This window comes from Rana temporaria, chromosome 5 (assembly GCF_905171775.1).
Source record: "Rana temporaria chromosome 5, aRanTem1.1, whole genome shotgun sequence".
NCBI classification, from domain to species: domain Eukaryota; kingdom Metazoa; phylum Chordata; class Amphibia; order Anura; family Ranidae; genus Rana; species Rana temporaria.
In genome coordinates, this window is record NC_053493.1 from 379,726,104 (window position 1) to 379,749,088 (window position 22,985).

Genomic DNA, 22,985 nt, shown 5'->3' on the forward strand with positions numbered 1-22,985 from the left:
TTTTGCTCAGTGTATATATATATATATATAATATATATATATATATATATATATATATATATATATATATATGTATATATATATATATATATATATATATATATATATATATATATATATATATATATATATATATATACTGTATATATATATATATATACACACAATGGCCCAGATTCATGTAGGGTGTATTTACGCTACGCCGCCGCAACTTAGAGAGGAAAGTGCTGTATTCACAAAGCACTTGCGTCTAAAGTTACGGCGGCGTAGCGTAAATGTGCCGGTGTAAGCGCGCCTAAATCAAATGAGGAACATGGGGGCGTGTTTTATGTTAACTAATCATGAAAATGACACTTTTTTCGAATGGCGCATGCGCGCACATGCTCAGTATCACGCGAATTTTCAAGTTAAATTACGCCCGCTCAATGCCTAGTCGACGTGAAAGTAACTTACGTCCAGCCCCATTCACGGACGACTTACGCAAACAACGTAAAATACAACGCTGTTCGTACGTTTCCGACATACATACCTAACATGACTTACCCCTGCTTTATGAGGGGTAACTTTACGCCGACGTATGTCTTACGTAAACGACGTATCTTGATACGCCGGGCGCACGTACGTTCGTGAATCGGCGTATCTAGCTAATTTACATATTCGCCGCGGAAAGTTAGCAACAGTGTTAGCATTAGAAATGTGCAGAATGAAAAAATATTTAGTTTCAAATTGTTATTTGCATAAGTTTGTTTAGTTAAATTCATTTAATCCGTTTAATTTGTTTTCAGAATTTGTTTCGTTTATTCGTATTTGAATCGATTCTAATTTTACAAATTCGATATTGAATAAATTCAAACAGTTTTCAAATTCAAACAGTTTTTGAATTTAAATAGTTTTCCAATTTCCAAAGAGAATAAAATAGAATAGAAAATAAAGGAATCAAATAGAAAGGAATAGAAAAGAACATCACAGAAAAGAAAATAATAGAATATACTAGAGTAAAACAGAACAAAAAAGAATAGAAAATAAAATCACAGAATAGAATGGAAAAGAATAGAATAGAAGAGAAACACATAGAATAGAATACAAAAAGAATAGAAACAAATATATAAAATAGAAAAGACTAGAATAGAAAATAATATAGAAAAAAATAGAATAGAAAATAAATAATATAACCATTTCCCCAAATTCTAATTGAATCAATTTGAATTTGAATATAAAAAAAATGAATAGATTAGAATAGAATAGAAAATAACACAATAGTATAGAAAAAACAACAGGATAGAATAGAATATAACCATCTTCCTATTCAAATATTCAAATACATTTTTTTCTATTCTATTAAAATTCGAATTGATTATATTCTATTTTATTATATTCTTTATTTATTCTATTCTATTAATTTCTATTATATTCTGTTATTTTATTTTCTATTCTATTTTGTTGTGTTTTACTCTATTATATTATATACTTTTATTTTCTGTAAAAAAAAATTATATTATATTTTTTTCTATTCTATTTCTTAATTTTCTATTCTATTTTATTCTCTTTGGAAATGGGAAAACTATTCGAATTTGAAAACTTTTCGAATGTGAAAGCTATTCGAAACTGATTCAAAAACGATTCAAATCTATTTAAGAACTATGCAAATCTATTCAAATTTCTATTCGGAATTGAAACTCGGTACTATTGTAATTGAGAAATTCTGATACATCCGAATTTCCGAAAAACTAAAATTCTTCTGAATTTCAATTTGGAACGAAAAAAAAATGCACATGTCTTGTTAGCATCAGTATGTTTTAGGTAGGAAAAATTGCATATTTATTATCAGTGTGAGGCCCCATACACACGAGAGGATTTATCCGCAGATACGGTCCAGCGGACCGTATCCGCGGATAAATCCTCTCGAGGATTTCAGAGGATTTCTATGCGATGGCGTGTACACACCATCGCATTGAAATCCGCGCTGAAATCCTCTGCCGATGACGTGTCGCGCCGTCGCCGCTATTATGACGCGGCGACGGGCGCGACGCTGTCATATAAGGAATTCCACGCATGCGTCAAATCATTACGACGCGTGCGGGGAATCCCTTTAGACGGATGGATCCGGTAAGTCTGTACAGACGAGCGGATCCATCCGTTGGAATGGATTCCAGCAGATGGATTTGTTGAGCATGTCAGCAAATATCCATCTGCTGGAAATCCATCCCAGGGGAGATTTATCCGCGGATAAATATCCGTTGGCGTGTACACACCATAGGATCTATCCGCAGAAACCCATTTGATGGGATTTATCTGCGGATAGATTCTATGGTGTGTATGGGGCCTCAGTGTTAGTGTCAGTGTGTATAGGCAGGACAATTTGAAGGTGGAAAAAAAAATATTTCTGGCCAGTTTTCCTTTGAAAAAAAAAAACAGGAAATATCCATTAACCTCCCTGGCGGTATGATTCTTTCAGAAAAAACATGCTAAAAGCGGTACCATTATTTGCAAGGAAATTTGGCGTTTTATATTGTAGGTCTGTAATTTTTAGAAATAACTCACTTAAATCTGACCAAACAAGATTCTAATAGGCATCCCGTGTATTACATTTTTTTAAAAACAAAATTATAAATTATAATATAATAAATAATTATAAATAATTATAACAAATAATAATATAATTATAATAAAAATTATTCAATAATGTAATCAAATCAAAATCACTGAAATTTGCTCAGTTGCAGAATTGTTGCTGTCATTATTTTTTTTTTTTTATGACGAATTTCCCCACAAATCGCTATCGCACAATTCTGCAAGTGATTATAATTTATTATCGCTGTTTTTTAGCTGATCTAAAACTATTTTTGACATAAAGGGACACTTTTGGTTGCTATGGACAATCTACAGTTTGCAGGGAGAAAAAAAGGTTTTTATTATATAAAATGACATGCAGGACACTGGGCAGACCACTAGGGACAGGGGGGGTGTGTTTTTTTTACATACAGTACTGTAATCTATAAGATTACAGTATACTGTGTGTATAGTGTTTGTTTACGTTTTTGAATTTGGCGCCGTTCTCCGTCCCCGTGCGTCGTAACGTCGCAGGGAACGGAGATCGGCGTCACACGGAGGCACTATGTGAATCGAGCGAGGTCCCGCTCGCTCACACAGCGCGGTGGCATCGCTGGATCCAGGGACAAGGTAAGTAAAAAGTGCCTGTGGATCTAGCGAGGCAAGCCCGTGACTGACACGGGGTTACCGATAGTAGCAAGAAAATCTAACCCCGTGTCAGTCTCGGGAAGACCGCCAGGGAGGTTAAAGTGGTTGTAAAGCTTAAAGTTTTTTAAATTATTAAAATAACAAACATGTCCAAGTTACCTGCTCTGTGTAATGGTATTGCACAGAGTGGCCCTGAATCTCCTCTTCTTGGGTCTACTGTTGGTGCTCTGGGCTCCTCCTCTTCTTGATGTGCAACCATAGAAAGTGGCTTCCTAGTGGCCAAAGACCCACATCATGCTCAAGATATAAGTACTTATACCCTTATTGCATTATGTTGGTATCAGCAGTTAGACGTTCATATCCAGCTGCAACAGTAAATTTCACTCCAAGGTTGCCAAATGTTTATATTGTTCATGACCTACACATATTTTGGTTACTAAGTGTAAGGCCCCGTACACACGACCGGATCGTTCCGCTGGGATTGATCCGCGGAGAGAGAGAGAGTGCATTCACTCCATTCAGGCTGCAGCAACTCCGTCTGAGGTGGCATAAAAAACCTAAGAAATCACTCAGCTAATGGGGTCTCTAAGGAGGGGGCTGCTAATATTAAGGGACTCACCCCCCAGCACTGACACTGATCCAACCATCCCCCCCGGCACTGATACTGATACCACCATCCCTCCCCCCGACACTGACACTGATACCACCATCCCCCCGGGCACTGACACTGATCCTATCCCCCCGGGCACTGACACTGATCCCACCATCCTCCCTCCGGGCACTGACACTGACCCCACCCTCCCCCCGGGCGCTGACACTGATCCCATCCTCCCCCCAGGCGCTGACACTGACCCCACCCTCCCCCCGGGCGCTGACACTGATCCCATCCTCCCCCCGGGCACTGACACTGATCCCACCCTCCCCCCGGGCACTGACACTGATCCCACCCTCCCCCCGGGCACTGACACTGATTCCACCCTCCCCCGGGCACTGACACTGATCCCACCCGCCCCCCGGGCACTGACACTGATCCCACTTTCCCCCGGCACTGACAGGGACTAGTCGCACAGTATCTCATGCAGTATGTCCACAGTCTCTGGTAATCTCGTGCAGTATGTCGGCAGTCTCTGGTAATCTCATGCAGTATGTCAGCAGTCTCTGGTAATCTCGTGCAGTATGTTCGCAGTCTCTGGTAATCTCGTGCAGTATGTCCACAGTCTCTAGTAATCTTGTGCAGTATGTCCGTAGTCTCTGGTAATCTTGTACAGTATGTCCGCAGTCTCTGGTAATCTTGTACAGTATGTCCGCAGTCTCTGGTAATCTCGTGCAGTATGTCGGCAGTCTCTGGTAATCTTGTGCAGTATGTCCGCAGTCTCTGGTAATCTCGTGCAGTATGTCACAGTATCTGGTAATCTCATGCAGTATGTCCACAGTCTCTAGTAATCTTGTGCAGTATGTCCGCAGTCTCTGGTAATCTTATGCAGTATGTCCGCAGTCTCTGGTAATCTTGTGCAGTATGTCTGCAGTCTCTAGTAATTACTAACAGTGTAATTTTTTAGTTTGTTTGCGCCGATCTGTAAGGCTGCGTTATATACCATGATTTGTGATGCTGGGTCTATATACTCTGTGTTGTGATGCTGAGCTGTATACTCCTGACACTATGAGTTGAAGCAAGTGAAATACAGGGGACGGAGTGGGTGGATCATATAATAGGTGTGGCTTATAAGTGGGAGGGGCCACATGTGAAGGGGCGGAGTCTTGCGCCCCCCATCCTAAAACTTCACCAGCCGCCACTGATGGAGGCCCTGTTACACCAGCGGCTTCCTGAGCTCCCTATGCTGTAACACCGTTCCTGGAAACCACTACTCCTTCGCTGCTGATGTCTTCTCTGCAATACAGCTCTCTGAAAAGCAATCTACAGGACATTTGGCAACCATCCTCTTTCATGAGAACTTCTCTCCTATCCTTAGAAGCTACAAACGGATAAGTAACCTTTGCTTCACTTGTAGTCCTATAGAAGATTTACTGCTAGTGTTTCAACTGCTACAAATGTGTTATTACATATGCTGTTTGCTTATCACCATACCATTTGGGACATATTACTATGCTAAACCCTGTTTTGCTAAACAGTACCCAGTTGTTACTACAACTCTCAAATATCTCAATGGGAATTACTTCAAGTATGCTACTGTAATTACCTATGCTACTTTACTGTGTATACACGGGTGCTACTGCCTTACTACAGTACGTGTGATATACAAGTACCAGTTGTTACTACAACTCTCAATTACCTTGAGCTTGGCATAAGTACAAATGTCTTTTAGGCCTCGTCCTAAGGCCGGGTACACACGGACAAACATGTATGGTGAAAGCGGTCCGTCGGACCGTTTTCACCATACATGTCTGCCAGAGGGCTTCTGTACGATGGTTGTACACACCATCGTACAGAAGTCCGCGCGTAAACAATACGCGGGGCGTGTCCGCGGTGTCGCCGCGTCGATGACGCGGTGTCGCCGCGACAATGACGCGGCGACGTGGGCGGCCCGCCTTTAAAATGCTTCCACGCATGCGTCGAAGTCATTCGACGCATGCGAGGGACGGCGGGCGCCTGGACATGTACGGTAGGTCTGTACTGACGACCGTACATGTCCGAGCGGGCTGAATTCCAGCGGGCTGTTTTAAAACAAGTCCAGGAATATTTGCCCGCTGGGAAAAGGCCCGGCGGGCAAATGTTTGCTGGAATTCGGCCCGCTCGCGCCCACACACGACCAAACATGTCTGCTGAAACTGGCCTGCGGGCCAGTTTCAGCAGACATGTTTGGTCGTGAGTATGGGGCCTAATAGTTTGAAAATGTTCTCCTTAAACTTTTTTGGCTAAGGGTTGATGCTATTTCATAGCATCTCCCTTGGTAGCCCTTGAAGCTAAAATATATCGTTTAATCACTAAGGTCTGATCGCATGTTGTAAATGCTTCCATCCTTAGTAAATCAATGCCTTTCTTTATGTGACACAGAGATGATGTATAGATCCCCCAAACTCCTGTTGCGAGGAGTGACGCCTGGGACCTAGTACTGAGTTGTCGCATAGAGAATCGCATTGAAATCCTTGTATCCGCAGTTGTGATTCACTCCCGTTTCTCCAGTGCTGTTACACTAAGCAGATGTGCAACATTCCCTACTATACGCACGGGATTAATGTCGGACGGTTTTTATTGAACCAGACAATGTCGCCTAACATTCGGCCTGTGTGTACTAGTCTATAGAGGGGATTAGGGTTGAGCTTTATGTTCGAGTCGAACATGAGTTTGACTCAAACATTGGCTGTTTACCCGTTCGGTGAATAGCGAACAATTTGGGGTTTTTGCCTCAAATTTTAAAAGCTGCAAAACACTTTAAAAGTCTATGGGAGAAATATAAAGTGCTAATTTAAAGGTTATTATGCAAGTTATTGTCATAAAAAGTGTTTGGGGACCTGGGTCCTGCCCCATGGGACATGTATCAATGCAAAAAAAAGTTTTAAAACTGTGTTTTTTCGGGAGCAGTGATTTTAATAATGCTTAAAGTGAAACAATAAAAGTGAAATATTCCTTTAAATTTCATACCTGGGGGTGTCAAACTTATGCCTGTAAAATAGTGCATGTTTCCGATGTTTAGAACTGTCCCTGCACAAAATGTAATTTCTGAAGGAAAAAAAGTAATTTAAAACTACTCGTGGCTGCTCATGAATTGTCGGCTCCCGGCAATACAGAGAAAAGTAATTGAAAAAAAATGCCATTTTATCCAATGACTTTTATCTGTATTGCCGGGACCCGACAATACAGGAAACATGCACTACTTTACAGGCATACTTTAGACACCCCCCAGGTACGAAATTTAATAATGTTTCACTTTAAGCATTATTAAAATCACTGCTCCCGAAAAAAAAAATGCAGTTTTTAAAACTTTTTTTTTGCATTGATACATGTCCCCTGGGGCAGGACCCAGGTCCCCAAACACTTTTTAGAACAATAACTTGCATATTAGCCTTTAAAAATCGCACTTTTGATTTCTCTTTCGAGTCCCATAGAGTTTAACAGTGTTCCAATGTTCACGTGAACTTTTGGTCTGTTCGCATGTTCTGGATGCGAACCGAACCGGTGGGTGTTCGGCTTATCCCTAGAGGGGAGCATGTGGCCAGAAATAAAAGCACTGTTTGTTCTACACTAGTAGCTGTTGGGTACATCAGTGGAGGATCGGGAGCATGCACAGGACAAAAAAAAGCCTGAAAACAACAGTGAGAGACTTAAAAATAATTATGAAAAATAGAGCCATAATATGCTTAATATTTTAGGAACAATTAATGTAAAAAGTGAGTTAAGTGTTACTTTAAGATATCCATCCAGTGCTCAGGACTTTACAAGGTCACTTGAATTCTAGTAAGAGCAATAGGCATTTTACTGGACCTGCAGAATTAGCTTTGTTATTATATTACATATTTGCTCTTAAGTTTAAATGTTAATAACAATTTAATTGAATTTAATTAACTTTGAACCCCAAACTCTTCCAAATCATTAGCTTTTCATTAGATTTAAAACAAAAAAAAAATTCTCGTATAGATTTATATCCAATGTATGTTCATCCTACACTTTGAACGACTAAGGACATATTTCACCAAATAGGAATAGACAAGCTAATCAAATACATTGTGGAGTTCATCTTTCCTAAACTATGTTATTACTTTAGTGATCAATATGTAGTTATGGAAAATTATGACCAATATGTATTAAATAGAAATCTTCAAATACAATACATATTCCATGTATTGTTAAAGCTACATATGTAATTACCTTGATAGACAAAGTGAAATCCTTTCGATGTCAATGGTCCAATAGATGTGAATCTAACAATAATCTGGTTACCAGTACTTAGTGGAAGCGTTTCTCCTACTCAACAGAATAAATAAAACAACATTTATTAACAGGCCAACAATTGTTGAAGTCTGATTGTGTCGTGGATAAGAATGTTATATGCAGATAAAAATAAAATATAAAAAAAGTACTTTTTATATGATCTTGTTGATAATCATCACTCATTGTGATTTCAGAATCACAAGAAAGGGATTTTACTTTTCATAAAAAAAGTTATTTTATTACCATATGTTGACTTCTCTTTGAAGAGCAGAATGTTGATAGTTGTGAATTTTTTTTTTACAATATTGTAATTTTCCTGGGACTTAAAGGGTCACTAAAGGAAAAACAATGTTTTGCTGAAATGACTGTTTACAGGGTATAGAGACATAAAAGTTAACTGATTCCTTTTAAAAATTATTAAAAATAGATAAAATCAATCATATAATGTGCCTCCAGTTTCACTTTTCGTTTTTAAACTGGTTTCATGTTTCTGTGAAGTAGAGAGAGACACAGAACAAAAACAAACAAATCCAGGGCAGTGTTTTGTTTTTAAAATGAATCTGATTGGTTCTGAGGAGTTTTAGACACACAGCTTGGACCACAGTGAAAAGCTGCCATGAGATTTTTCATAAGGAGCCAGACAAGCAGGAAGTGTGGAGATCAGAGCAGAATTACAGCTACTTCAAAGCAAAAACGAACAATGAGGACATGAAACCAGGACTGGAGTAAGGTAAAGGAAGCTATTTAGCTAAAAAAATATTTTCCTTTAGTGATCCTTTAAGAACTAGAAGGGTAAATTTATAAAGATATAATCAAGGTAAAAGATGACAATGTTTCTGGACCTGACACTTTGACTACCATCCTATTTGCTGTCACAGCCAAATGATCCATCAGTTGACAAATGTGGTATATAAACTCATCATACAATCACCTTTTAGGCACCTCCATAATCTTAGACCGGCCATACATGGCACAGATTTGCTCGATTACCCCATCAACAAAGACAGTGTTGATGTGGAAATCATGCCGGATCATTATCTTCTCCCAGGGGGGAGGATGGGGGAAGCCATCCCCACCGGGAAAAGACAGGGGCCCAGATTCAGGTAGAGCCGCGCAATATTTGCGTGGGCAAAGGGCAACGATTTTTGCTCTGCGCCCACGCAAATATTTCGATTTGCCCGCGATTCACGGAGCAGTAGCTCCGTAAATTGCGCGGGCGCTATGCTAATTTGCCCTGCGTAAGGGCGCCTAATGTAAATGATCCCGTCGGGGGCGGGAATCATTTAAATTAGGCGCGCTCCCGCGCCGAGCGAACAGCGCATGCTCCGTCGGGAAACTTTCCCGACGTGCATTGCGGCAATTGACGTCACAAGGACGTCATTTGCTTCTAAGTGAACGTGAATGGCGTCCAGCGCCATTCACGAATCACTTACGTAAACGACGTGAAATTCAAATTTCACGAGCGGGAAGGTGCGGCTATACTTTAGCATTGGCTGCCCCTACTATGGTTACGCGGGCGCAATAGCTTCTTGAATCTGGGCCAGGGATTATTGCTAGTAGCTATAGCAGCCACTAGTGATAATCGTAGATAAAACTCATCATGCTGGTTGTACCCAAGTTGATTGATCAATGCCTATCAACATTTTGCCAGTTTTTGCCAGTTCCTACTAATCTAACTAAGCCTAAAACTGTTCCACCCTCCTTCCAACTGCTTTTCTAACTACCCTGTAGAAGGAAGATGTGTACACTCCCTGGGCCAGATCCTCAAAAGAGATACTCCGACTTAAGTGCTGTTCAGTCTGTGTGTAACTTTGGAAACGATCCTCAAAAGGCTTTTTCCAAAGTTACACAGAAGATCCGGCATGTGTAATTGATTTACACTGCCTAATTTTAGGATGCAGTACCGCATCCGCCGCTGGGGGCATTTCGAGTCGAAATGCCGTTGCTAGTATGCAAATTAGCACTTAAGGCGATCCACAAAGCTTTCTAGCTTCTTTTTTGCGCCGTAAGTGTTATTTTGCAAGTGTAAAATTAGGGCTCGTTTTACAAAGTGTAAAGTTAGTCACACCTTGTAAAGGCCCATTGCAGCGACGGCATTTGGTATGCTTTCCCGAGGGAGAACTCCACGTCAATTTGTAAAAAACAAAACCGGCATGGGTTCCCCCCCAGGAGCATACCAGGCCCTTAGGTCTGGCATGGGTTGTAAGGGGACCCCCCCTACGCCGAAAAATTGACGTAGGGGGTCCCCCTACAATCCATACCAGACCCGTATCCAAAGCACGGTACCCGGCCGGCCAGGAAGGGAGTGGGGACGAGCGAGCGCCCCCCCCCCCCTCCTGAGCCGTGCCAGGCCGCGTGCCCTCAACATGGGGGGGTTGGGTGCTCTGGGGCAGGGGGGCGCACTGCGGGCCCCCCCACCCCAGAGCACCCTGTCCCCATGTTGATGAGGACAGGACCTCTTCCCGACAACCCTTGCCATTGGTTGTCGGGGTCTGCGGGCGGAGGCTTATCGGAATCTGGGAGTCCCCTTTAATAAGGGGGCCCCCAGATACCGGCCCCCCACCCTAAGTGAATGGATATGGGGTACATCGTACCCCTATCCATTCACCTGGAGGCAAAAAGTAAAAGTTAATAAACACACAACACAAGGCTTTTTAAAATATTTTATTATTCTGCTCCGGACGCCCCCCCTGTCTTCGTTATTAGCTCAATTACCAGGGGGGGCTTCTTCTTCCACTCTCCGGGGGTCTTCTCCGCTCTCCGGGGGGCTTCCGCTCTCCGGGGGGGCTTCTCCGGACTCCGGGGGGGCTTCTCCGGACTCCGGGGGGCTTCTTCCATCTTCTCCCCTCTTCCGCTCTTGACTCGGCGAACCCCGGTTCTTCTGCAGCTCTCCGGTGCCTTCTTCTTCAGCGCTGGCTGCCTGCTATGTTTGTGTGTTAGCTCGATTTCAAACAGGCAGCCGGCGCGGTCTTCTGTGGCGTCAGGATCTTCTGGTCTTCTGTTCTTCCGATGTTGTCTCGTCGCCTGTTGTCGCTGTAATGATGGAAGCGCGCCTTGCATCACATTTATATAGGCATCACCGTCCCATCATGCTCCGGTAGGTACCCACGTGGTGGGTGCCTACCCACGTGCACCCACCACGTGGGTACCTACCGGAGCATGATGGGACGGTGATGCCTATATAAATGTGATGCAAGGCACGCTTCCATCATTACAGCGACAACAGGCGACGAGGCAACATCGGAAGAACAGAAGACCAGAAGATCCTGACGCCACAGAAGACCGCGCCGGCTGCCTGTTTGAAATCGAGCTAACACACAAACATAGCAGGCAGCCAGCGCTGAAGAAGAAGGCACCGGAGAGCTGCAGAAGAACCGGGGTTCGCCGAGTCAAGAGCGGAAGAGGGGAGAAGATGGAAGAAGCCCCCCGGAGTCCAGAGAAGCCCCCCCGGAGTCCGGAGAAGCCCCCCCGGAGAGCGGAAGACCCCCGGAGAGCGGAGAAGACCCCCGGAGAGTGGAAGAAGAAGCCCCCCTGGTAATTGAGCTAATAACGAAGACAGGGAGGGCGTCCGGAGCAGAATAATAAAATATTTTAAAAAGCCTTGTGTTGTGTGTTTATTAACTTTTACTTTTTGCCTCCAGGTGAATGGGTAGGGGTACGATGTACCCCATATCCATTCACTTAGGGTGGGGGGCCGGTATCTGGGGGCCCCCTTATTAAAGGGGACTCCCAGATTCCGATAAGCCTCCGCCCGCAGACCCCGACAACCAATGGCAAGGGTTGTCGGGAAGAGGTCCTGTCCTCATCAACATGGGGACAGGGTGCTCTGAGGTGGGGGGGCCCGCAGTGCGCCCCCCTGCCCCAGAGCACCCAACCCCCCCATGTTGAGGGCACGCGGCCTGGCACGGCTCAGGAGGGGGGGGGGCGTTCGCTCGTCCCCACTCCCTTCCTGGCCGGCCGGGTAGCGTGCTTTGGATACGGGTCTGGTATGGATTGTAGGGGGACCCCCTACGTCAATTTTTCGGCGTGGGGGGGTCTCCTTACAACCCATGACAGACCTAAGGGCCTGGTATGCTCCTGGGGGGGGAACCCATGCCGTTTTTTTCTTTGAAAATGGGCATGGAGTTCTCCCTCAGGAATGCATGCCGCTGTCATTTTTTTTATCCCCGACGCAACTTTAAGCCGTCGCGATCCTCAAAACTCGGCGTAACGTAACTTCGCGCATGCGCAGTACGGCCGACGCGCATGCGCAGTACGGCCGGCGCGGGAGCGCGCCTCATTTAAATGGGACTCGCCCCATTTGAATAGGAACGCCTTGCGCCGGCGGAATTTTAGTTACACAGCCTGAAATTTCTAGATAAGTGCTTTGTGGATCAGGCACTTAGGTAGAAACTTTAAGCCAGTGTAACTTAAATTGGATTTTTTAAGTTACGTCAGGTTTTTGTGGATCTGGCCCCCTGTTCTTAGGGTTCTTCGGTCTGATGACATGATCAGCTCAGAGTGATGGCTTCAGTTGTAAGGAGGGACAGCAGACAACTGATGTCCCATTTTAAGCCTATGGGTGACATCACCACCCAGGCATTTTGGCCATTGATGGTGATCTCTCCTCTTCCCTGAAGCCAGGCACTAGGAGATCATATGACCAGACTGGAGTTCTCCAACCTAAGCATCTTTTTTCTAAAGGGTAGTTAGAATACCAGTTAGAAGGGGGGTGATTTTAGACTTAGTTAGATATAGACTGAAATTCCACTTTAGGGCTTAGCCTTGAAAGCAAATAAGTGATATTTTTTTTCAAATTCTAAAAGATTCAGCAGGAACTGCCCGAGATTCAAACCGTGTATGGCCTGTATGGAATTCCAGACTTGGCCTTAAAAGAAAATATGTGATTCCTTTCATTTTAAAAGATAGAGTTAAGTTTTTGCTTTTATTTTTATAGACAATATCAAATTAGTTAACGTTAAATAAACAGTTACTGGTTGCTGGAAATAGTGTGAATCTGTTGTAGAAGATGTTAATCTCTCAGGGACACTTTAACTTGCTTATTTATTAACCCTCTCCTGGGCAGAGGCTTTGATATGCAGATGCCCAAACTAAATTTAGCAGTATTAATAACTCCATGATTAATTTGACCACCTAAGTAACGTCTAATTTTTTTATGGACATAGAAGGTGTTTATTTGATACAATGTTTTAGTAAACACCTTGATAAGTGAACTAACTTTAATTATTGTGATCAACATTGTACTTATTTCTCTGTATCAGTACACAGATAAACAGATCTTTGGCCTTCATATGCTCACCAGAATTGGCTGTAATGGGATAATATAATTGAGAACCTTGCTTATTTGTTTCTGTTATTTTTAGTTATTTAGTGAGACCTTGGCTAATCCATACCGATAGTTCACAACTGCAACCTTACTTATTATCAATGAAGCTACATAAATTGGTTATTTTGTATGGTCAGCATAACTGTTGCCTCTTGATCAAAATTAAATGAAGACCTAACGTCTACTACCGATGTGATCATTATTATAATATTATACCTGCTATTGCTTATTATATGAATCCTACAACTTTTGCAGTCTTTTGAATTGTAACTTTAACATTTTAATTTTCATCTGTAAGCTTTCAAAATGCATATTGGTGAACTTATTAAAGACACCTTTACCATTCTGCTTTACTAAGAGATGACAGCATGTAAAAAAAAAAGGAAATCCCTTCAGCAATGAATCATTTTGAAAAAGGCAAAAATATATATATAAAACATATGTTAAATGACCCAATGGCATCTCTTATAAAAAGTACCTGAATGTGATCCTGAGAGAGAGGATAAGAGAGGCGACTGTTGAGTTGCTCCATCATATACCTCAACTACGTCGTGGAGAGACGTCTGGAAAAACACAAACTGGCCAAAAACCACTAAACAGCAATAACCAGTAGCAGAGAAAGAAAAGGGAGAGAAAAGAGAAAAAAAATCATGTTCCAAGTTCATGATCATTAAGATTTGTAAATTGTAAAAAAAAGTGACAGTTTATAAAAAAAAAGGCAAATATATGCCCATAATGGATTACAAAATGAATAATGACATTAGTAGTAATATTATTATTATTATTTTTTACAGCAAACATGAAAAGTAAAGCAACATCAATGCAGGTTTGCTGATTACTGTTTACTGTACAAAAAATATAAAATAGTAAAAATGATTGGCTCTTAAATGGCTTATTTAAGTATTATGGTTCGTGATTGAATGTCACTGTATTAAATCAATTATTCATAAAACTCTTTCTTTGAAAAGGGGCTCTACACACACTGTGTTGGTTTTACTAAAAGTTCTGTTCTATATTTCAGACATTAGCCCCATGTGTTATTTTTACTGGACATGTCTCTTTAAAGCTTTGCTTTCTGATCATGAAGCACTTCTTAATCATATGAACCCAGACACAATTTATTTCCCATCCTTAGATATTTAAAAATGCTTATACGTTTTGTCCCAGTTTCTCTTCTCTGATTGTGATTATTATATGGTTCATCCAGCTTTACACATATAAATATAGATATATTTATATTTTCACTCCTTTACCCAACTTTTTAACAGAAGTCAGATAACAATGGATCTGTGTTTATTATTAACACTAAAGAAATAAAATAAATCAAAGATTCCATTGGTCATTTTTTATGATCTGATGAAGTTTTTTATCTGCTTATATAAAAATACCAGATAAATCTTAGCAGAAAAAAATAAATAATTGGGGCTTTTTTCATTGTGCAGGAAAAAACATGAATTACCAATAAATCAGAATCCATCTTGCTCTGGTCTGGCATGCATGAAGTGAATTGGTTGTCAATAGATTACTGAAATTTGTACTTAATGTTTAGCTGACTTATACAATATGCCTATACATTGTTAAGGGGTAGCCTATCATTTTAATATTCATTTTTACTTGATAGGTTAAATGAGAAGTATGGGTTTACTTTTTTTTTATTCATACTTACCTCGGTGGATGGAGCATCAGACTGATGCTCCATCTGTCCCCCACCATCTCTGCGCTGAGAACCAAGCCACTGAACATTGCTGATGGTTCGGTTCTCACAGATTCCCGAGAGGAAAGCTGCTGACTGTCAGTCAGCAGCTTTCCTCTCTGCTTCTCCATGCTCATTGGATCACTGAGCCATGGAGGGGCGGGAAGAGGCTGTCTCAGCATCTCAGCGGAGATGCTGAGACTGCCATCAATCAGGGCTGCTGGCGGATCCCGTCTTGAAAGTTGTAATTACGAGCTGCCCCAACTGATGGCAGTGATGTCAGCGGAGAGCAGACTTCACACCGCTCTCCACTGAAAATGGGTCACAGGAGTGCAAAGCGAATTTCACTCCTTTGACCATTAGGAGAAGCCCAGCCTAAAAAGCTTGGGCTGGACTTCTCCTTTAATATAGCTATTGGTTCAAGAAAGGTTTATTGCACTCCCAGGTATAAAGCAATGATGATTACTTTAGTGAAGATAAAAATCCATCCAGATACACCATAAGACATCATGAGACTTCTATGCAGGCATTGGAAGATTAACGCGTTTCACAAATCAAGGTGCGCTTAGTCATAATCATAACAATGATTATGACTAAGCAAACCTTGATTTGTGAATTGTGTTAATCTTGCCATGCCTGCATAGAGGTCTCATGATGTCTTATGATGTATCTTGATGATTTTTTATCTTCAATAAAGTAATGATCACTGCTTTATACTGTACCTGGGTGTGAACCTTTCTTGAACCATTGCCCCTTTTTCAGGCTGTGGACTGGACCTGCACCACAAGGTTGAAGAGAACAATAATTCCCACCTAGGGTGGCACAGCTCTGTCTTTGTATTAGTTAATATAGCTATTACACATAGACTATAAAAATATACTACAGAAATAAGGAAAATACATTTACACATTTACAAATGTATTTATGCTATCTTTTTTTTATTTTTGTTAAATTTAGCATGTCTCTAAGGCTCCATGCACACTGAAGCTAAAAAAAGCTATAAAAACACCAGTAGCTTTGCAGGGAGCCTTTCAACGTGTTTTAGCATTTTTGCAATAGCTTTAATCAGCATTTTTCAGTGTAACTTTTTTTTTAATGGACAAAAAAACACAAAAAAATGCTGGCGCCAGCGCTTTGAAGCATTTTTCTGCGTTTTGCATTTTTTTGCATTTTTTTTTCGCTGAAAAACTGCACTTTGAATGCAAGTTTTAGGCATTCAGAAAAAAAACAATAAACTCCAAAGCTCATTAACACCAAAAAACACACATGGACACATAGGCTAACATAGAGTTCAGATTATGGGCTTTAAAAAAAAAGCCAAAACGCCAATAAACTACAGTTTATCAGCTTCAGTGTGCATGGAGCCTTAGGCCCCTTTCACACTGAGGAGTTTTTCAGGTGGTACAGCGCTAAAAATAGTGCCTAAATACTGTACAAGCAGCAAGCAGCATCTTTGGAGCGGTGAGAGGAGCGGTATGTATACCGCTTCTTCCCCCGCTCCTTCCCATTTAAAACAATGGGAAACCGCTAGTGGGGGTTAATTTTTAGCGGCGCTATACCGCCACAGCGCCTCCCGCCCCAGTGTGAAAGGGGCCTTAATAATAAGTCTGAGTGTTTTTTTTAGGGTGTATTTAAAAACAGATATTCACTGCAGATGATGCAGGTGTTTAAAAATGTACAGGAAATTATTAACAACATGTGGATGTTTTGTCTATATTATGTTTGCTTCTATAAATATCTCCTTTAAATAAATATTGTAATGCTATCATTGTAATGGTTAGTGATTTTTTTCACATAGACGCTGGAAAAAGCAACACAGGCCTTAGTATATTTGCTTCACCGAAATATACTGTATAATTTTCCTACCACAGACATTTTCAGAAATAAATGAACTTGGCATCACATGACTTGATACAACTCTGGAGAAAATTTTTCAAACAATCTAAGTGAAAAGCAAGACAAGTACTGGAAAATTGTACAACTTCTATTTCCTATAGCATTTGCATAGCAATGAACCCGAGATGCCAAATCAGATGTCCATAACAGAAACAAGAACCCCTGTAGCTCGACTAGACTTTTTCCCCAAATGTATACAAAAATAATGTGATCCTTTTACAATGTATCTCACAATAATAAAATATATATAGAGAAAATGAACTGGAAAAATTAAATAAACCAGTTAGACATTTTTTTTAACGTAAATGCTATAGTTAAGATTATATTTTTCTATAGAACTTTATTCTCACTTAAAAATTGAAGCACACTGTGAAAACAAATTATCCTTAAAGGAAATATATGGGAGATTTGTATGATTGTATGCATTTATTTTTATTGTCAGAACAAGCCAGCAGGTGGAGCTTAAGGCACATTTTCACATGTTAGACATGTTGATCGTGTTTCTACTGTTTTGCTGTATTTTTTCCTTAGAAGAAAATATAAGGCTTTATAAATCCAAAGTCATGGGTGAATTTTGCATTTTTTTGCAGTCAACATTTTTTTTAAAGCAATAATGCTATATAAATATTAATCAAAAACTAAAAAAAATATAAAAAAAATTGATATAATTGTCATTATATACTGTAAATCTAAGTGTTTGTTTAATAAATAGAGTCTAGGATCTCTTGGCATGTTATTTGTATGATTATTGATTATTGATCATAGATTTTGTATTATTTTTTTCAGCACGTTGTTGTGTTTTACGTCACCGCGTTCTGACACAATCGTTTTTTTAACTGATGGTGTGTACGCACAACGGACCATCAGTCAGCTTCATAGGTTAACCTAGGACAACGGTCCTTCAGACCGTTGTCCTCTGGTTAACCTATCGTGCGTTACGAGGCCTAACAGTGTGCAGCCATTCCTGTGAAGTTAAAGGGTCACTAAAGGATTTTTTTTTTTAGCTAAATAGCTTCCTTTACCTTACTGCAGTCCTGGTTTCATGTCCTCATTGCTCGTTTTTGCTCTGATGTTGCTGTAATACTACTCTGTTCTGGACACTTCCTGATTGTCTGGCTCCTTATGAAAAAAGTCATGGGAGAGTTTAGTTTTGTTTTCCATGCCATGACTCTCTATGGCACTGTCCAGCACAGAGGCATAAAATAACATGCAAAGACTAAACTAGTTTCAGTTTCGTTTTTTGCATCTAGGAGGCACATTATATGATTGATTTTTATCTATTTTTAATCGTTTTTAAAAGGAACCAGTTAACTATTATGTCTCTATACCCTGTAAACAGTAATTTCAGCATACATTTTTTTTCCTTTAGTGATCCTTTAATTTTCACTTAGCCTCGACTTATTCATTAAACTTTGTGAAAACTCACTTAAAGTGGAGAACATGCTTTAATCCTACACAGACACTGAACTGGAATTTGCTACAATGCTTACAATACATATATTTTTTCTTTGGTATGGAAATCTAATCCTGTGTGCTACTGTATGCAACCATTTTATTTCATTACAGTTTTCTTTTGTGGTAGTACAGGATAATATTACACATTTTTATAATTATGTATTAAGGTCAAGGATGTGTCACTGTTTTAACGCACATGTCATTCGATTTTTGCCAATATCTGTCATTTTGATAAAATATCCATATTTTTTTCAAATAAATAGACTTCTTACCTTATACAAATGTATTTACATTCTAATGAGATAAATCAGAGACTTGTGAAAATGTTTATAACTAGCGTTGCACTGATACTAACACTAGTATGCTCCAATGCTTGACCTGATACTTAAGCAACCTCAGAGATGATCAGTGTGGTGGTGGGGGGGAGTTACAAGCACCAATCTCCCTGTATAGCTTTTCTGACAGCCGTTCCTCTTCCTCTCACTCCCGTCGCTGTCAGGGAGATCGGTGCTTGTAATTGCCCCCACCGCCACACCAATTCCCCTCTGTGCTCCCCATGTCATCCTCCGGGCTGCCCTCTGTATTCTCCTCCGGGTCCCCCTGCGTCCTCCCCGGCTCTCCGTGTCCTCCTCCAATCCCCCATGTCCCCGATCTTTCAGGATGGAAAGCGGAGGAAGGAAATCACTGACTCTGTCTATTCATAACTGAGCATTGTAATCTGTGTTTATGATGCTTTGTTTCATGAATGGAGGGGAGTCTTTGTCTCCTGTAAATTCATCTTGAGGGCAGCTTAGGCTGCAGAAAAGAGGAACTGGGCACAAAATTGTAAAAAAAAATAAAACTACGAACAGTCTCATGCCTCATTATTCCCATCAGTGCTGCATATTAGTGCCACTGTCACATGACATTAAAAAAAGTATTGGTAATTGGTATTGGTGAGTACTTGAAAAAAAGTATTGGTACTTGGTCTTAAAAAAGTGGTATCAGTTCAAGCTGCCTATTTAAAAAAAAGTGGTATGGGGCCAGGCTATCTATTTAAGGAGATCCTCTCTGGTAACTGCTGGATGTTCTTCAGCTTCCCATGACCTGTGTTCCTGCATTCTTACTCTTGTTGTCTGACCTCCTGTTGCTGACCCAGCCTGCTCCTGACCTTGCTCTGACTACACTTTGCTGTCTTCCTGGTATCAACCTTGGCTTGCTGCTTAACTACGTTTACTCTTCTCTCCGTGTATGACCCCAACTTGACTACTGAATACTTCCCTTCTGTTCATCCCTGCTAACCTTGGTTCACAATCTGACCACATTCTTGACCTTGACAGGTACCTTTGTCTGCCTCTGATGAAGCACCCTCAGTAGTCTCCACTTTAAGCTTCAAAGCTCCACTTTCTGGGTGCCATTCTGCAGACTGCTCCCCTTCCTCCTCTCCTGGTGTGCCTCCACCTTTGCTGGCTTCAGCCAGAGGCTACTTGTATCTGCTACCAAATTACCAGCACCCATGCCACTTTGTGCCCTTTTCCCCTAGCTCCCTACTCAGGGGTAATCACAAAAGAGCCACAAGGGGAAGCCCTCTCTTCATTTAGGCCTCTAAATAATGTATGTGACAGGTCTTGAGGAGGTAATATTGCCATAGACATTTGACTGTCATTCCAAGCTGTCTCCTTCCCTCTGTGGCTGGAATTATTTGTATAATAAAAAGGACTAGGGCAGGTTAGTCCTAGCAGTGTCTGCTCCAACAAGGTTGTATTCAAATGTATTGATTTACTATGGGTTTGATTTACTAAAATTGAGAGTGCAGAATCTGGTGCAGATGTGCATGGTAGTTAATCAACTTCTAACCGAAGCTTGTTCACTTAAGGTTTGACAAAAAAAATATGGAATCTGATTGGTTTCAATGCAGAGCTGCACTAGATTTTGCACTCTCCAGTTTTATTAAATAAGTCCCTATATGTATTAAGGAAATGCTTATGTATGAAATGTACTCATAGCTTTAGTTGTTTTTTTAGAATAGCTTTAACCATGCTTCTAACAATGCAGAATTTCTATCCATGAAATGTTTAGAGAGAAATCTCCAACCTATTGCCTTCTTTAGCAAAATTATACCTTTTTAATAGTATAGTGAGTGTATTAGAAATGTATATATGAATATCAATTAGATAGTGGATAGGAACACACTAGTATGTGGAATGTTATTATTGCATAATACATGCTACATGAGCTTTTAGTATATTTTAACTTGATATTAATAAAATATAGATTTTTATATTCTCATAAAATGTTTCATTTGGGTACCTACAAATTCTACCTTTTCTTGACATATTTCTTTGTATGCAATTATGTGAAAAGCAAATTCCCATTTACCTATTACATCTGCACATGACTGGATATTTAAAATTAATAGCTCTTTGGGTTTTCACATGACCAAATAACTGAAGAGAATATTCACTCTATTTATTGCATGAATATTATTAACTCCTTACTCCAGGACCTTACTTTTTCACCTTGTGGGGATCCTGTGATGGACCAAAAAAGTAGCACAGTAGACTGACCCAATGACTGAAGAGATGCAATTATCTCAGAACTGAGCCTCTCAAAACTATTATCAATTCAGACCTCAGTAAGAGATAAGTACATATAAATTACATTAATAAAATTAATGATATAATTATAGCAGATGGGGGGCTTGCGTAAAACAATTAAGAAGGCTTGATCTTCTGCTCCAGTGCTACAGGGACCTCTATTGTCATTGAAGTGCTAGCAAAATATTTCACTTGGATCTTTGGCTTGTGGGTAACTTTTTTTATTTTTTTGCTAGGACCTTAGGTTGGATATCTCCAATATACATTTTAAATAGAGTATGAGCTCAAAATGTTTTTGATTACTTATGTCTAGCCTGCAGGTAACTTCACATACCATATTGATAGCTTTATATTATACCTATCATTTAGATGCCTGTTTTCTCTTCAACCTTGCTTTATTTATTTATTTATTTATTTATTTAAAATGCTTATTGAGAGCGCAGTCATTACCAGCAGGCCTCGATGCGCTCATAGAACCAACATATGAAAAAATACAAAACACATCTCTCATACTATAAGATAACAATATAAAATACATAATAACATTTAAAAAAGCTAAAATACCATACCAATACTAATATCTTACCCTAATTAGGGCCATACACTTGAACAAATAGGAACGTTTTTAAAAATTTCCTGAATTTTAGTAAATCCTTCTCACGTCTTATATATAGAGGTAGAGAATTCCAGAATATTGAGCCCTGCGCATCCAACGTCCTCCCTCCACATTTAGTTCTTCTAAATTTAGGGACAGTCAGATTTGCCTGATCAGCAGATCTCAGTGATCTGTTGGGAACGTAACAGGTAAATTTTTCTTGCAGATACCCTGGGCCTATCTTATGGATGGCTTTATGGACGATACAACCCACTTTGAACAAGACCCGCTCAGCCACCGGTAGCCAATGCAGGGCTTTCAGAGAAGGTGTAATATGGTCCCGACGACCCACACCCGTTAATAACCTTGCTGCGGCATTTTGAATCAGTTGAAGCTTATGCAGAAGGGTTTTTGGACACCCCATGTATAACGCGTTACAATAGTCCAGCCGACTACCAATAAAAGCATTGATCACTTGGACTTTATCCACCTCGTCAATGAAATGCAATGTAGAGCGCAGGAGTTTCAGTTGGTAGTAACATGCGCTTACCACCTGATTTACCTGCGCCTTCAATGACAATTTGGAATCCACAATGATTCCCAAGTTCCGAACTTGGGTAGCCCGGGTCGGGGATGGCATAAACGAAACCGGCCAAGACGGAAAATCAGTCACACTGATTTTGCTCTGATTACTGATAATAATACATTCTGTTTTGGAGCCATTAAGTTTTAAATAATTGGCTCCCATCCAGGACTGTATTTCCTCCAGGCAGGATGCCAAATCTACCTGAACTTCCTCATTTTTAGGTAGCCTAAAATAGATTTGCGTATCATCTGCATAAACATGAAAGCTAAGATTATGGCGCCGAATAATATATAGTAGTGGCCTTATGTAGATATTAAATAATATCGGCGATAGCGCAGAACCCTGAGGAACCCCGCAGGACAAGGAGCTATTAGATGAATAATATGTCCCTAGTCTTACCCTCTGAGTTCTATTCTGCAGGAATGAGGCCATCCATGTCAATGCCATGTCCTCAAACCCGGCCACAGACACCAGCCTTTCCAAAAGTCTGGCATGATCTACAGTATCAAATGCAGCCGACAGATCCAGCAATATTAATGCTGAAGCCTCATCGCTGTCCATGGCCCATAGGCAGTCATCCTTAACTTTAATCAGGGTGGTCTCTGTGCCTCTACCAGGGCGGAATCCATTATTACTTATTAACAGAATGAAAGGGCCTATTTTAGTGGTAAGATTGATGGATCCTGCATTCAGAATGATGGTAGGCTTTTTTTAACCTCTAGCTGACCACTTAACACATATGTGTCAATGGTCAGCTCCCAGTCACAGTTTT

The 22,985-nt window shown here is 40.6% G+C and overlaps 1 protein-coding gene across 1 annotated transcript in view; it reads right to left on the reverse strand.

The window, feature by feature from the left end:
• LOC120941318 (CUB and sushi domain-containing protein 3-like) overlaps nucleotides 1-22,774 on the reverse strand; it is a 142,172-nt gene extending 119,398 nt beyond the window's left edge. Inside the window, exon 1 of the mRNA XM_040354644.1 lies at nucleotides 22,613-22,774. Coding sequence (XP_040210578.1) covers nucleotides 22,613-22,774 — 162 coding nt within the window. The remainder of the gene's footprint in view (nucleotides 1-22,612) is intronic.
• Between the last annotated feature and the right edge of the window lie 211 nt (nucleotides 22,775-22,985).